This window comes from Xenopus laevis, chromosome 2S, assembly GCF_017654675.1.
Source record: "Xenopus laevis strain J_2021 chromosome 2S, Xenopus_laevis_v10.1, whole genome shotgun sequence".
NCBI lineage: Eukaryota > Metazoa > Chordata > Amphibia > Anura > Pipidae > Xenopus > Xenopus laevis.
In genome coordinates this window covers 130,207,108-130,222,749 of record NC_054374.1, presented here as the reverse complement: position 1 = coordinate 130,222,749, position 15,642 = coordinate 130,207,108, and the positions used below count along the sequence as shown (strand labels likewise).

Below are 15,642 nucleotides of genomic sequence, written 5' to 3'. Positions count from 1 at the left end.
CTTCAGTTCAACTGAGTGGAGGGGAAATGCCCAGTATGTAAACCCTTTAAAGGACTTGTTCAGTATAAAAATAAAAACTAAATAGATAGGCTGTGCAAAATAAAAAATTCTCATGTAGTTAGTTAGCTAAAATGTAATCCATAAAGGCTGGAGTAAAGGCTCTGTAAGTTTTATACAAGTTATTTTTAGGCAACAGTTGATGTGAGCTAGTTTGGGACACAGCTGAATCTGTGTGCATAAATATGTAAGTGTTTAAATGTTTAAATGGCAACAGAATTTGAATGTTTTTATCGTTTTATCTACTAACCCACTTTTTAATATAAAAGTGACACAACTGCACAACACATGGATTATTGGGGGATCATTGGAACCAGATGATCTTTTTGGACTTTTTTCGACCCTCCAAGTTTTTTGGAATTTCAAGAACACTGAGCACTTTACATTTTTAACACTTGCTATGATATATATGTTTTAACATTTGTTATATTATAAATGTTTTAACTGTTTTTATATTATTTACTACTAATGTATTTGATTCACTAATTTTTTGGATATTCTCACTGGGAATGCTGGGAAGTGTGTCCCACACTGGGAGGTGGGAACCAGGGTGTAACCCCTCCCCATAAACCACCTATTTAAGTATGTTGTTACACAGTGCATTTAGCTTGATAAAGGGCTCTGCTAATGGCATGAATAAATAATCTTTGATTCACACATCGGAGTGCTGCTGGAATTATTGCTTTACAGTGGAGTTTTTTTCTTGGGCAGAGAGGAACACAGCTGTGCACCCGACGCTGCAAAAGGCGATCTAGTGTAAGTGTGGCACCTTATTGATTTGATGTTATAATATAGTGAATAATTTACCCCCTATTGTAAAATATAAGAATATTATATGTCACAGAGGAGTTCCATGACCATATTAAAGCAGCCGCATGCTTTTTTTTACAGGTTATGAAAGTCTGAGGTTACGTCTAATCAGGGCCGGAACTAGGGGTAGGCAGAGTAGGCACGTGCCTAGGGCACAAAGCTTGGAGGGCGCCAGGCACGTACCTTTCTACGCTTCCTACTCCTAGTCCGGCTGAGTGCGCTCCTCTCCTCTTCAGTCCTGCGTACTGTTTGTGCGCATGTGTCCGCGTACAGGAGGAGAGCATACGCATACCGGAAAGGGGTGCCGGTCAGTCACCGAGCATGCGCACGTACTTCCAGCGAGCACGGTGGAAGGGGCGCCAAGGCTGGCTGGGTTGCCTGGGGCGCCTGGACGGCGTGGCCCGGCCCTGCATCTAATATCTTCATATTTATTCCAACAAGGGGTACTTTATTTATTACAATACACACGTTTTAGTGAGTCATGTGACAAAACTGACATAATAAACTTAATTTATAATTGATGACATCACTAAGAGTCTTACAAATAAATTCAGAAAGTTTACTAGTTGTATCCCAGTCTATAATGCAGTCAGTTATAATTAGCTAGTCATAAATGTTGTGAAAAGAGAAAAGAGCTTAAAAAAAGAGCATAGAGACTGATGTCTCTTGCTATTATGCGTGTTGTTTGCAGATTTATCTTTCCATTAATGAGCCAAGTGTCCTTTTAGGGCCATTAATACACTTTTCAGCTGTATTGTATTCCATATGTGATTCCTAAAATGTTCTACATCTTGTCTCTAATCATCTCAGTGGGTGTCCTATATGGCAGTGTCATGTGAAGGTGGGAGTTCCCTTTCATTTCTGCATATGCAGGGCCTGTTCCACTAATTATTATTATTACCTATTATTATTGATACACATAAAGAACCAACATATTCCAGAGCATAGTACAATAAATGGGGTATACACTGAACATACAAATCTACATACAGTACAAAAATTCAACAGATAACCAGTACAAGAGGCAAAGAGGGTCCTGTCTGAAAGAGCTTACAATCTTATTAAAGTTCTAAAATGCTGCTTTAAAAAATCTAATTTCAAACACAGCTCATTGAATTAAACAGAATATTATTTTATATATTGTCTTTAGTATATTTTATTTATGTAGGGTTACTTGTATTTGCAACTCTGTGCATGTTTACAGTTTAATCACAGCATCAGAGTAGATACAGCATGAGAATAAATAGTACAGGTATGGGACCTGTTATCCAGAATATTCCGGACCTGGGGTTTTCCGGACAACAGATATTTCCGTAATTTGGATTTTCACATCTTAAGTTTACTAGAAAATCATGTAAACATTAAATAAACCCAATATGCTGGTTTTGCTTCCAATAAGGATTAATTATATCTTAGTTGGGATTAAGTACAGGATACTGTTTTATTATTACAGAGAAAAAGGAAATAATGTTTAAAAATCTGTAAATATATTTTACAAAAGTTACATCAGAAAGTTGTAACTCAAGCCATTTAAGAAAAGAGAATCCAAAATGATAATGGTGGATTGAGTTGTCAACCTTTTTTGTAATTCTTTCTTATTCCTGCTATGGAACAGGGATGAGCGCTGGAGCTGGCCACTGCTCCTGTATAAACTATAACAAACAAGGGAAAGTTGTGCTCAACAATAATTTTTAAACCATTAAGCGGGGGTGCAATGAGGCTGTGATCAAAAAATTCACACACACAAATACAAGAGTCCTCTGCACTCAACCCATTATCAATATATTTAAGAAATTGAGACATTTTGTGACTTAAGCTACTAAAAATACCTTACCCTTTAAACAAAACAGGGATTGTTTGTCCATAAATTGCAATATGTTTAAGATGGCCAACTACGTCAAAGTCATGCCATAATCTGGCCAGTCCTATGCTCAATTTTCATCTGATTCATTAGGAATTCTATTACTTCATTATACATTCAACACAGGGACTAAGTTTTACCTGCAATTTAAGGTGTCATACACGGGCAGATAATGCTGCCGATATCCGTCGTTTAGACCAATTTGACAGCTAATCTGCCCGTGTATGGAGGCTTCCGACGGGTCTTTTCGATTGGTATCTGGACACGATATAGACCGGGAAGGTTTGATTTTTCTCCTGACCGACACGTTGGAGCCCATTGCGCTTGCCGTAATCCGATCCTTCGGTCATAGGGCCGAACGTTCAGATTACCCCCGATATAACCTTGCCGTTAGTGGCATATCGGGTGAAAAGATCCGCTCATTTGGTGACTGTCGCCAAACGAGCGGATCTTATAGTGTATGGCCACCTTTACTTGCTTTCAAGGTTAAAACTCTGAATCACCTGACTGTAGTTACGATATAGATCAGTATAGAATAAATGTGCTGAGGATCAGAGATTATTCAAGATAGGCGAGTTCTGTAGCCCAGATTCTTTAATATGTCACTTAATATGATATAAATTATCCTACGCTTAAAGGAGAATTCAACCCTGTAATAAAAAAACCCTACCCCCCACCCCACGTAGACCCCCCTCCCTCCTCCCCCCAGCCTAACTGTCCCCCGGGGAAATGCCCCACACTTTATACTTACCCCATAGTGCAGATTCAGGCACCGTGGGGTGGGGGGTATGTGTTTTTTATTACAGGGTTGAATTCTCCTTTAAGTATTAATGTTGGGGACATAGTTTTCCTTTAACTATACATGTTTGCTGCAGTGCAGTAATCCATACCAAGCAACCAGCAATATGCTTTGATCTATCTCATGTAGGATGAAAAATGAATATATATATATATCCATGATAAGTTGCTGTGTGCCCATGGGCGGGGCAAGATGTAGAGCAGCACTCAGGGAATTGATACAGGAGATGATGACAATAACATGTGCAGCTGGTCAGTAAAACGGAGACATAGTATCACGCTCTTTCAAAAAAGGACAGATGTTCATCAATGTAATAAAGGGGTGAACATCTATATCTGAAAAATATGCAAGATTAGTAATTAAAGGTGACTATTAAATATCTTTTCATGCAAGGTACAGTTATATCTTGGAAACTAATGCCACCTAGTGCTGAAAATTCATATTGCGTACTAAATACTATTTTTAACTCAATTTCCGTTTATTAGTACAAGTATAAATTATAAATATAAGAAAAAAATGTGTTCTTTATATTTATTTTTACCTATATGCCTGTAATGCAAATAAAGGAGAACTAAACCCTAAAAATGAATGTGGCTAAAAATGTCCTATATTATATACTGAACTTATTGTACCGGCCTAAAGTTTCAGCTTCTCAATAGCAGCAATGATCCAGGACTTCAAACTTGTCACAGGGGGTCACCATCTTGGAAAGTGTCTGTGACACTCACATGCTCAGTGGGCTCTGAGCAGCTGTTGAGAAGCTGACACCTGGGCCCACCGGGACTTTTCCTGGTATCCAAGTGGGCCAGACCGACACTGTCGCAAATTATTAAGCAGAAAATAAGGTTGGCCTGAAGTATAAACTGATGTTACAGGGCTGATTATTAAATTCTGATGCTAATTGCACAGATTTCTGTGCTGTAATGTAGTAATTATCTGTATTAATTACAAATCAGCCTTATAGTGGGTCACCATCTTGGAAAGTGTCTGCGACACTCACATGCTCCTTGGCCTCTGAGCAGCTGTTGAGAAGCTAAACTTAGGGGTGTCACAAATTATTCAGCAGGTTTGTCTGTAATATAAGCTGATGTAATGGGCACATGTATTTATCTGTCCCTTTTCTTCCCACAATCCACAAGTTCTGACGAACTCCCTAAAAATTCCAAAAACCTTTATTAACCTAAATCTAATAAATGGACGGCTTTGGCTTCAGATATTACTCACCAGTTTAACATTGAGGGGATGATTTATGGCTAATTTAGATAATACTCAAAACCCGATGGGGAACTGTCATTTGAACATATAACTGTTTATTGACCCAAAATATTTTCCTGGTGCAAATTGGTAATGTGATCCAGATTTATTTTCTGCTCTAATAAGCTGATTCCACATCCCTCAGTAATCTTGAGTGCCCAACCACCATTATTGTAGTATAACAAATGTTATTGTTTCTCATAAACTAAAACCTAATCCTGTGACTCCCAAACTTAAGGTCTAGCCACCATTGGAGTCCATCTTGAAGGCTACTTAACATGAGATTTGTGGACAATATGTATACACTCTCATAGAGACACTTGGAATCTAGACTGGTGGGCAATTATTGAGACATTTGGGGGTGAACACCTATTTGTTTCCTAAACATTCTAGAAGCGATGACTGAATTGCTGATAAAGCAGAGTTTTAAAATGTTCCTAATAATTATGACTTAAGAGTTGCCCTGACCAAATGTTGCACCTCAAAGGGAGTTGAAAATGGAAGCACATTTGCAAATGTTTCAGAAGCTCTGCCTTAACCTGTCATTCTCCATCAGTCCCTTGCTGGAAGATAGTTCTACGGACAGTGGACTGAAGTACTAGACTACAGGAGACAGAAAGTGCAGAGGTGCAACTGAAATTCCACAATAAAATATTTTGTACTCAAGATTAACATGCAGTAGTCATTTGTGCCCAACATTAAGCCATACAAAACTACACATATATCAGTACCACAGACTTTGTTCATGATAATGTCTGTGCTGGTTTCTATGTTCATTCCTTGTTGATTCCCATGGCATTTCTCATATCTGCATGGAATTCTCAATGGGTTTAAGTGTTGCTAAAATGAACGCTGGCTCACTGCTAGACACATTCATAGGATCTACCTTACCAGGTTGAATTGGGAATTTGATAGGGGGGACATAAAAAAGCATAAAACACTAACCTGCTCTGGGCCCATACGCCTTTCTATAAAAAAAATGTACCAGCCCAGGGGGTTCTTTCTTGTAGGCCCCCCCTGCAAAATAATGTTCAGAGGGGCCAGATGCACTACAATCCCCAACCACCCTCCTGCCCTGTGTCCATCCACACTCCACACCCTTCCCCGCCTCGGCTACCTGCATCCCCCTTCCCTGGCCAAAGGTAAGACAGCGGCTGGGAGGGTAGGTTCCACATAACGTTATGAGTTATATTAAGAATGAAACAAAATACAGTATGTGGAAACTCAGACTTAAACATTTTAAATGCAAAAGAGTCACCTGATTTTTTTTTTTTGGTGATGCAAGAAGTAATCCTTAATAAGTATGATTCCAGTTTGGCTTAAGCAGACATACCAGAATTACCGTATATAACAGATGTAGAAGGAGAAGATCCATGAAATATATGTTTATGATATGATTTAAAATTTCTCTTCTCCTCTCCCCAGCTCTTGAACCCCTGCAACTGATGTGCCGATGTGAATGATGGGGAAACATGATGGAGTGAAGTGCAGGTGGGGGGACATGGGTCTGGACCAGGGGTAGGCGAAAGAAGAGGTATGTGCTTGGCACATGTCTTAATGCTTTCTGTGAGTCTGGCTTTGGCATGGAAAATAACACAGAAGGGCAGGTACAAACATTCACTAATTTTCTTTTTACAGACCAGCTAACTTGAATACAAGTTATTATATCTTAAAAAACGTAGGGGCGTGTTACAATTACTCAAAAGAAAATGCCACACTCCTATTTCTATTGTAGGACTTTCATATGTATATAAATATATGCAAATAGTGTCACATAATAAATAAAGTAATATGTTAAGGAGCTCTTTTGGCAGCATTTTTGGTTTGTACAACTTTGAATAAAATGATAACAATCAGGGGCTGATCGGATCTGTCCACCTGTAGTCTAAGCCCCCATAAGAAATCATACAGTGCTGTACAACTGAATGGCTGCACATATTCATTCTGCTAATTTAGTAGTACCATTAAATAGATTTGGCCAAAAGATATCAAGCCTGCCACCACGTCAAGGTAGACTCTCTGAGCAGGTCCCTACCTAACTCTATCCTATAACTCTATTGTAGGAAGGCAAAAAACCCCATCTGTCTCCAGTATGGCTCAGATGGGGAAAAAATCCTTCCTGACTCCCTCACTACCATTACTCCCTATCTAACATACCCTATCTCTATGTTCTACATAGCTTATTGACCCTGTTTCCCTGTCCATATCTTGTTCTATCCTATTTATCCTACACTGTCATTGTGTTAGTGTATCTTGTGTTACCTGATGTATGGTACCTGTGCTTTCTGCTTCCTATATTCTGCTATCTTATTGATTATAAATCTTTCATCCTGCCCACTACATAGTAACACTGCAGCAAAGGTTGAAAAGAGACTCGTGTCTGTGCAGTTCAATCCTTTGCTCATACAATTCCCATTAATTGATCCAGAGGAAGGAAAAAAAAACCATCTGTTTCCAATGTGGCTCAGATGGGAAAAAATTCCTTCCTGACTGCAATTTGGCAGTTGGCTAGTCCCTGGATCAGTGATGTATGTAATGTATTAATGCTCTGGCATCCTATCCTCTAGTCATTTTATGTGTTACTTGTGTTGAATTCTATAGTGTTCCTTATGCTATACAATAAATCTCTAATTCTATTCTATTATTAATTGAGAGTCCTTTAGTTATATCCTTTAGCCAAATGTATCAGAAATAACCAAAGGTGTTGAGTGCTTGATGACTGCGCTTGAGGACAGGGTACTGGTGGTATGGGGACAGTGGTAAGGGACATAAATAAGGGACAATGGAATGGACTAAAAGTGATGGTGATAAAGACTATAGGTAGTGGCTGGTGGTATGGGCCAATATAGTGGCTGGTGATAAAGGCCATAGATGGGGTCAGTGTTAAGAGCAAAAAACAGTGCTGGTGGTTAGGGCCAAATGTAGTGGCCAGTGCTAAGGACCAAAGGTTATGGCTGGTAGTATGGGACTAAAGATAGTGGCTGGTGTGTTAGGGCCACAGACTGGGGCCGGTGGTAAGGGCCAAATGTAGTGGCAGGTGGTATTAGACAAAGGTGGGGGGCCGGTGGTAAAGGCCAGAAATTTGGGTCCAGTGATATGGGCCAAAAAATGGGGCCGGTGGTATGAGCAAAAGATGGGGGCCGGTGGTATGGGCAAAAGATGGGGGCCGGTGGTATGGGCCAAAAATGGGGGCCGGTGGTATGGGCCAAAGATGGGGGCCAGTGGTATGGGCTAAAATGGGGGCCGGTGGTATGGGCCAAAGATGGGGGCCGTTGGTATGGGCCAAAATTAGTGGCAGGTGGTATTAGCCAAAGGTGGGGGCCGGTGGTAAGGACCAGAAAATGGGGCCGGTGACATGGGCTAGAAAAATGGGGCCGGTGGTATGGGCAAAAAATGGAGGCTGGTGGTATGGGCAAAAAAATGGGGCCGGTGGTATGGGCAAAAGATGGGGGCCGGTGGTATGGGCAAAAGATGGAGGCCGGTGGTATGGGCAAAAGATGGGGGCCGGTGGTATGGGCCAAAGATGGGGGCCGGTGGTATGGGCCAACAATTGGGGCCGGTGACATGGGCCAAAAAAATGGGGCCAGTGGTATGGGCAAAAGATGGGGCCGGTGGTATGGGCAAAAGATGGAGGCTGGTGGTATGGGCCAAAGATGGAAGCCGGTGGTATGGGCCAAAGATGGGGGCCAGTGGTATGGGCCAAAGATGGGCGCCAGTGATATGGGCCAATGTTAGTGGCCGGTGGTAAGGGCCAAAGGTAGGGCAGGTGGTATTAGCCAAAAATGGGGGCCGGTGGTAAAGGCCAAAAATTTGGGGCCGGTGATATGGGCCAAAAAATGGGGCCGGTGGTATGGGCAAAAGATGGGGGCCGGTGGTATGGGCCAAAGATGGGGGCCGGTGGTATGGGCCAAAGATGGGGGCCGGTGGTATGGGCCAAAAATGGGGGCCGGTGGTATGGGCCAAAGATGGGGGCCGGTGGTATGGGCCAAAGATGGGGGCCGGTGGTATGGGCCAAAAATGGGGGCCGGTGGTATGGGCCAAAGATGGGGGCCGTTGGTATGGGCCAAAATTTGTGGCAGGTGGTATTAGCCAAAGGTGGGGGCCGGTGGTAAGGACCAGAAAATGGGGCCGGTGACATGGGCCAAAAAAATTGGGCCGGTGGTGTGGGCAAAAGATGGGGCCGGTGGTATGGGCAAAAGATAGGGGCTGGTGGTATTGGAAAAAAAATGGGGCCGGTGGTATGGGCAAAAGATGGAGGCCGGTGGTATGGACAAAAGTTGGGGGCCGGTGGTATGGGCCAAAGATGGGGGCCGGTGGTATGGGCTAAAAACGGGGGCCGGTGGTATGGGCCAAAGATGGGGGCCAGTGGTATGGGCTAAAAATGGGGGCCGGTGGTATGGGCCAAAGATGAGGGCCGTTGGTATGGGCCAAAATTAGTGGCAGGTGGTATTAGCCAAAGGTGGGGGCCGGTGGTAAGGACCAGAAAATGGGGCCGGTGACATGGGCTAGAAAAATGGGGCCGGTGGTATGGGCAAAAAATGGAGGCTGGTGGTATGGGCAAAAAAATGGGGCCGGTGGTATGGGCAAAAGATGGGGGCCGGTGGTATGGGCAAAAGATTGAGGCCGGTGGTATGGGCAAAAGATGGGGGCCGGTGGTATGGGCCAAAGATGGGGGCCGGTGGTATGGGCCAAAAATTGGGGCCGGTGACATGGGCCAAAAAAATGGGGCCAGTGGTATGGGCAAAAGATGGGGCCGGTGGTATGGGCAAAAGATGGAGGCTGGTGGTATGGGCCAAAGATGGGGGCCAGTGGTATGGGCCAAAGATGGGCGCCAGTGATATGGGCCAATGTTAGTGGCCGGTGGTAAGGGCCAAAGGTAGGGCAGGTGGTATTAGCCAAAGATGGGGGCCGGTGGTAAAGGCCAAAAATTTGGGGCCGGTGATATGGGCAAAAGATGGGGGCCGGTGGTATGGGCCAAAGATGGGGGCCGGTGGTATGGGCCAAAGATGGGGGCCGGTGGTATGGGCCAAAAATGGGGGCCGGTGGTATGGGCCAAAGATGGGGGCCGGTGGTATGGGCCAAAGATGGGGGCCGGTGGTATGGGCCAAAAATGGGGGCCGGTGGTATGGGCCAAAGATGGGGGCCGTTGGTATGGGCCAAAATTTGTGGCAGGTGGTATTAGCCAAAAGTGGGGGCCGGTGGTAAGGACCAGAAAATGGGGCCGGTGACATGGGCCAAAAAAATTGGGCCGGTGGTGTGGGCAAAAGATGGGGCTGGTGGTATGGGCAAAAGATAGGGGCTGGTGGTATTGGCAAAAAAATGGGGCCGGTGGTATGGGCAAAAGATGGAGGCCGGTGGTATGGACAAAAGTTGGGGGCCGGTGGTATGGGCCAAAGATGGGGCCGGTGGTATGGGCTAAAAACGGGGGCCGGTGGTATGGGCCAAAGATGGGGGCCAGTGGTATGGGCTAAAAATGGGGGCCGGTGGTATGGGCCAAAGATGGGGGCCGTTGGTATGGGCCAAAATTAGTGGCAGGTGGTATTAGCCAAAGGTGGGGGCCGGTGGTAAGGACCAGAAAATGGGGCCGGTGACATGGGCTAGAAAAATGGGGCCGGTGGTATGGGCAAAAAATGGAGGCTGGTGGTATGGGCAAAAAAATGGGGCCGGTGGTATGGGCAAAAGATGGGGGCCGGTGGTATGGGCAAAAGATGGAGGCCGGTGGTATGGGCAAAAGATGGGGGCCGGTGGTATGGGCAAAAGATGGGGGCCGGTGGTATGGGCCAAAAATTGGGGCCGGTGACATGGGCCAAAAAAATGGGGCCAGTGGTATGGGCAAAAGATGGGGCCGGTGGTATGGGCAAAAGATGGAGGCTGGTGGTATGGGCCAAAGATGGGGGCCAGTGGTATGGGCCAAAGATGGGCGCCAGTGATATGGGCCAATGTTAGTGGCCGGTGGTAAGGGCCAAAGGTAGGGCAGGTGGTATTAGCCAAAGATGGGGGCCGGTGGTAAAGGCCAAAAATTTGGGGCCGGTGATATGGGCCAAAAAATGGGGCCGGTGGTATGGGCAAAAGATGGGGGCCGGTGGTATGGGCCAAAGATGGGGGCCGGTGGTATGGGCCAAAAATGGGGGCCGGTGGTATGGGCCAAAGATGGGGGCCGGTGGTATGGGCCAAAGATGGGGGCCGGTGGTATGGGCCAAAGATGGGGGCCGTTGGTATGGGCCAAAATTTGTGGCAGGTGGTATTAGCCAAAGGTGGGGGCCGGTGGTAAGGACCAGAAAATGGGGCCGGTGACATGGGCCAAAAAAATTGGGCCGGTGGTGTGGGCAAAAGATGGGGCCGGTGGTATGGGCAAAAGATAGGGGCTGGTGGTATTGGCAAAAAAATGGGGCCGGTGGTATGGGCAAAAGATGGAGGCCGGTGGTATGGACAAAAATTGGGGGCCGGTGGTATGGGCCAAAGATGGGGGCCGGTGGTATGGGCTAAAAATGGGGGCCGGTGGTATGGGCCAAAGATGGGGGCCGTTGGTATGGGCCAAAATTAGTGGCAGGTGGTATTAGCCAAAGATGGGGGCCGGTGGTATGGGCCAAAAATTGGGGCCGGTGACATGGGCCAAAAAAATGGGGCCAGTGGTATGGGCAAAAGATGGGGCCGGTGGTATGGGCAAAAGATGGAGGCTGCTGGTATGGGCCAAACATGGAGGCCGGTGGTATGGGCCAAAGATGGGGGCCAGTGATATGGGCCAATGTTAGTGGCCGGTGGTAAGGGCCAAAGGTAGGGCAGGTGGTATTAGCCAAAAATGGGGACCGGTGGTAAAGGCCAGAAATTTGGGGCCGGTGATATGGGCCAAAAATGGGGGCCGGTGGTATGGGCCAAAATTTGTGGCAGGTGGTATTAGCCAAAAGTGGGGGCCGGTGGTAAGGACCAGAAAATGGGGCCGGTGACATGGGCCAAAAAAATTGGGCCGGTGGTGTGGGCAAAAGATGGGGCGGGTGGTATGGGCAAAAAATGGGGCCGGTGGTATGGGCAAAAAATGGAGGCCGGTGGTATGGACAAAAGTTGGGGGCAGGTGGTATGGGCCAAAGATGGGGGCCGGTGGTATGGGCCAAAGATGGGGGCCGGTGGTATGAGCCAAAGATGGGGGCCGGTGGTATGGGCCAAAAATGGGGGCCGGTGGTATGGGCCAAAGATGGGGGCCGTTGGTATGGGCCAAAATTTGCGGCAGGTGGTATTAGCCAAAGGTGGGGGACGGTGGTAAAGACCATAAAATGGGGCCGGTGACATGGGCCAAAAAAATTGGGCCGGTGGTGTGGGCAAAAGATGGGGCCGGTGGTATGGGCAAAAAATGGAGGCTGGTGGTATGGGCAAAAAAATGGGGCCGGTGGTATGGGCAAAAGATGGAGGCCGGTGGTATGGACAAAAGTTGGGGGCCGGTGGTATGGGCAAAAGATGGGGGCCGGTGGTATGGGCAAAAGATGGGGGCCGGTGGTATGGGCAAAAGATGGGGGCCGGTGGTATGGGCCAAAGATGGGGGCCGGTGGTATGGGCCAAAGATGGGGGCCGGTGGTATGGGCCAAAGATGGGGGCCGGTGGTATGGGCCAAAGACGGGGGCCGTTGGTATGGGCCAAAATTAGTGGCCAGTGGTAAGGGCCAAAGGTAGTCGCAGGTGGTATTAGCCAAAGATGGGGGCCGGTGGTAAGGACCAGAAATTGGGGCGGTGACATGGGCCAAAAAAATGGGGCCAGTGGTATGGGCAAAAGATGGGGCCGGTGGTATGGGCAAAAGATGGAGGCTGGTGGTATGGGCCAAAGATGGAGGCCGTGGTATGAGCCAAAAATGGGGGCCAGTGGTATGGGCCAAAGATGGGGGCCAGTGATATGGGCCAAAAATAGAGCTGGTGGTATGGGCAAGAGACGAGGGCCTGTGGTATGGGTCAACGGTAGTGGCCGGTGGAAAGGGCCAATGATGAGGGCCGATGGTATGGACCAATGATGGGGCCGGTGGTGAGGGCCAGAAATTAGGGTCAGTGGTAGGGGCCAAAAATAGAGGCCGGTGGTATGGGCCAAAAATAGGGGCTAGTGGTATGTGCCAAAGATGGGAGCCGGTGGTATGGGCCAAAGTTAGTGGCCGGTGGTAGGGACCAAAAACAGGGGCCGTTGGTAGGAGCCAGGAATTGGGGCCGGTGGTATGGGACAAAAAATAGGGGTCGTGGTAGGGGCCAAAAATAGGAGCCTGTGGTAAGGGCCAGAAATAGGGGCGAGTAGTATGGGCCGAGATGGGGGCATAAAGTAGTCGCCGGTTGTAAAGCCAAAAGATAATGGCCAGTGGTAAGGGCCAGAGATGGGGGCCGGTGGAAAGGGCCAGAAAAGGGGCTGGTGGTAATGGCCAAAAACAGGGGCCAGTGATATGGGCCAAAGATATATAGGGGCCAGTGGTACAGGCAAGAGATGGGGCTGATAGCGAGGGTTTACTATAAAAGCCTAAAGTTAAAGACCTGTAGCAGAGGTTGATCAAAGGTGTGTCCAGTATTGAAGACTTGAGGCTGGACAGAAGAGAATTGCAGAGCTAAATGATGTTGATGGTGTCGGTCCAATAGTAGGTCCTGATGCAACCAATGAGGGGTCACTCTCCGGAAATGGCTCAGCTGCCCCAGGTGTCGCTTAGATATGAAAAATCTGTGAGAGTTACTTTATCACTTGAATAACTTTCGGTCTCCTGAGGCTCCAAAGGTACCCATGGCTTCTTGAAATGGATGCGGAAATCCTTTGTTGGCAACTACAATAGAGAAAAAATATATATTTAGCTTTAGTTTAATAATACATTTTTTCATTAAAGATTAGCCGAAAAACCTGCAACGTATGTAAGAATACATTCAGTGATTAAATATCATATTGAAAACATATTTGGTAAATGCATATTATTATACCCATGTATATACTGTAAGTCCCTTGCTATATATGTATGGTTTCTTAAGCTCCCCATAGACACGACGATTCTTCTTGCCGAACGACCGATTTTAGAGAAGTCCGACCAATCCTTCGAAAATGATTGTGTGGTTAGTGGGATTCGAACGATCGTACATCTTGCCCCAGTGCAATCTATCTATGTTTGCAGGGCCAAGCAGGCAGCTCCCCTTTGTTTTCTTGGCAAATTGGTCTTTTTAGTTGATCCATTCGTACGATTGTTCGATGGTTGTCTTTTTCTGGCAAAATTATATATGGCAAAAATTCATATGACAACTATTTTTATATCATATAAAAGCCATGTACTTACTTCTTCAGGCTGGATGGGGGGTGGTACTTTCAGGCGTTCCAGCTGTTCCCAGTCGATGGAATTAAAAACTGGGTGTTTCCGAACGTTCTCCATGAAGCCTAGTCGTTTCTCAGGGTCCTTCTCCAGGAGCTAAAAAAAGATGTATGTTAATGTATTTATATAATACAGGCAGTCCCCGGGTTATGTACGAGATAGGGTCTGTAGGTTTGTTCTTAAAGGGGACCCGTCACCCAAACAAAATTATCCAAATCCTATTTTAGTTGGAAGTTTAGTTGAAGTTGGAACAGGTACATTTACTTATTAAATTAGACATACTGTAATAAGTATGAGTTGTATGTAATTCGGGTGTATGTAACTCAAGGACTCTCCTGTACTGGAGATAATATTCAGATTGTAAACTAATCAATCAGTGGGAATGTCAGGATCAGGGCTGCTGCTGCTGGAACTGTAGGAACAACATTATGTCCCTGGGAATAGATATGTTATAACAGGACTAGGAACCTCCTCTCAAAATCCTTACCTTTCGCAGAAGATCTTCCAAATCTGAGCTAAGCCCTTCTGGAAAAATGGGCTCGTCCTGAAAAAGAGATGATGCATAATTGTCTCCGTGGGAGCCATCGGAGAAAGGATCTGTTTTGCTGGCCATTTTACAGATGACAATCCCGAGCGACCACCAATCTGCTCCAACATCATAGGCCTTCATGTCCAGGACCTTACAAAGAAATAAGAAAGTATACCAGTTAATAAAATATGAATTACTTCTAGAACATGGTTGTGCCTCTAAACCTTCATACATTGATTCAGTTGCTCATTACATCATTTGCTTTGGGAATATAAAGGACATGGTCCAAAGGCCATAAAGTGGCTGCAGCAACGGTGAAATCAATGTGAAGTAGCAAAGAGATCAGATGCTCGAGTGCCTCAGAGCTATAAAAAATTCATGCAGCTTATCTTACCTCTGGGGCCATATATTTCAATGTCCCAGCCCTGCCTTTAATTTTCCTCCCGCCAAACATGTCCTCAACCGACACGCCAAAGTCGGCTATCTTGATATGTCCATCGCCGGTCATCAGGATGTTGTCGATTTTGATATCTCTGCAAAGTAGAGATTAGATTTCAATTAGATTTCAAGATTGAAGGGGAAGGGGAGAAAGGTGATAGAAGACAGCCCCCATCCTTAAAGTTTGTTATTCCTTAAATGTGACATGGCCCTCACCTTCAAGGACAAATTAACCCTAAACTTAAAAAACCCTAACCCCCTACCCAACATAGACTCTCTTCCCTCTTATCCCTAGCCTAAGTGTTACCCCGCAAATGCCCCTAACGTTTTACTTACCCCTTGGTGCAGATTCAGGCATTGGAGTTCACGGACGCCATCTTCTTCTCTTCGGAATAAGACCAGGCATTTCGGCGCATGCACAGTTGGAGAAATTTTCTGTTTTGCGACAACTGTGCATGCGCTGAAACTCACAAAAATTGCCGAAGCCCCCGTCTCATTCCGAAGATTACAGAAGCAGCTGAAGATGGCGCCCATGAACTCCTAAGCCTGAATCTGCACCGAGGGGTAAGTAAAACGTTAGGGGCATT

The 15,642-nt window shown here is 46.0% G+C and overlaps 1 protein-coding gene across 1 annotated transcript in view; it reads right to left on the bottom strand.

The window, feature by feature from the left end:
* Positions 1–14,888, bottom strand: part of LOC108709843 (protein kinase C delta type) — a 37,675-nt gene extending 22,787 nt beyond the window's left edge. Inside the window, exons 1-3 of the mRNA XM_018250038.2 lie at positions 14,576–14,888; positions 14,056–14,184; positions 13,479–13,557 (exon numbers count right to left, since the gene is read on the bottom strand). Coding sequence (XP_018105527.2) covers positions 13,479–13,557; positions 14,056–14,184; positions 14,576–14,851 — 484 coding nt within the window. The 5' untranslated portion in view covers positions 14,852–14,888. The remainder of the gene's footprint in view (positions 1–13,478; positions 13,558–14,055; positions 14,185–14,575) is intronic.
* Positions 14,889–15,642: the final 754 nt, after the last annotated feature.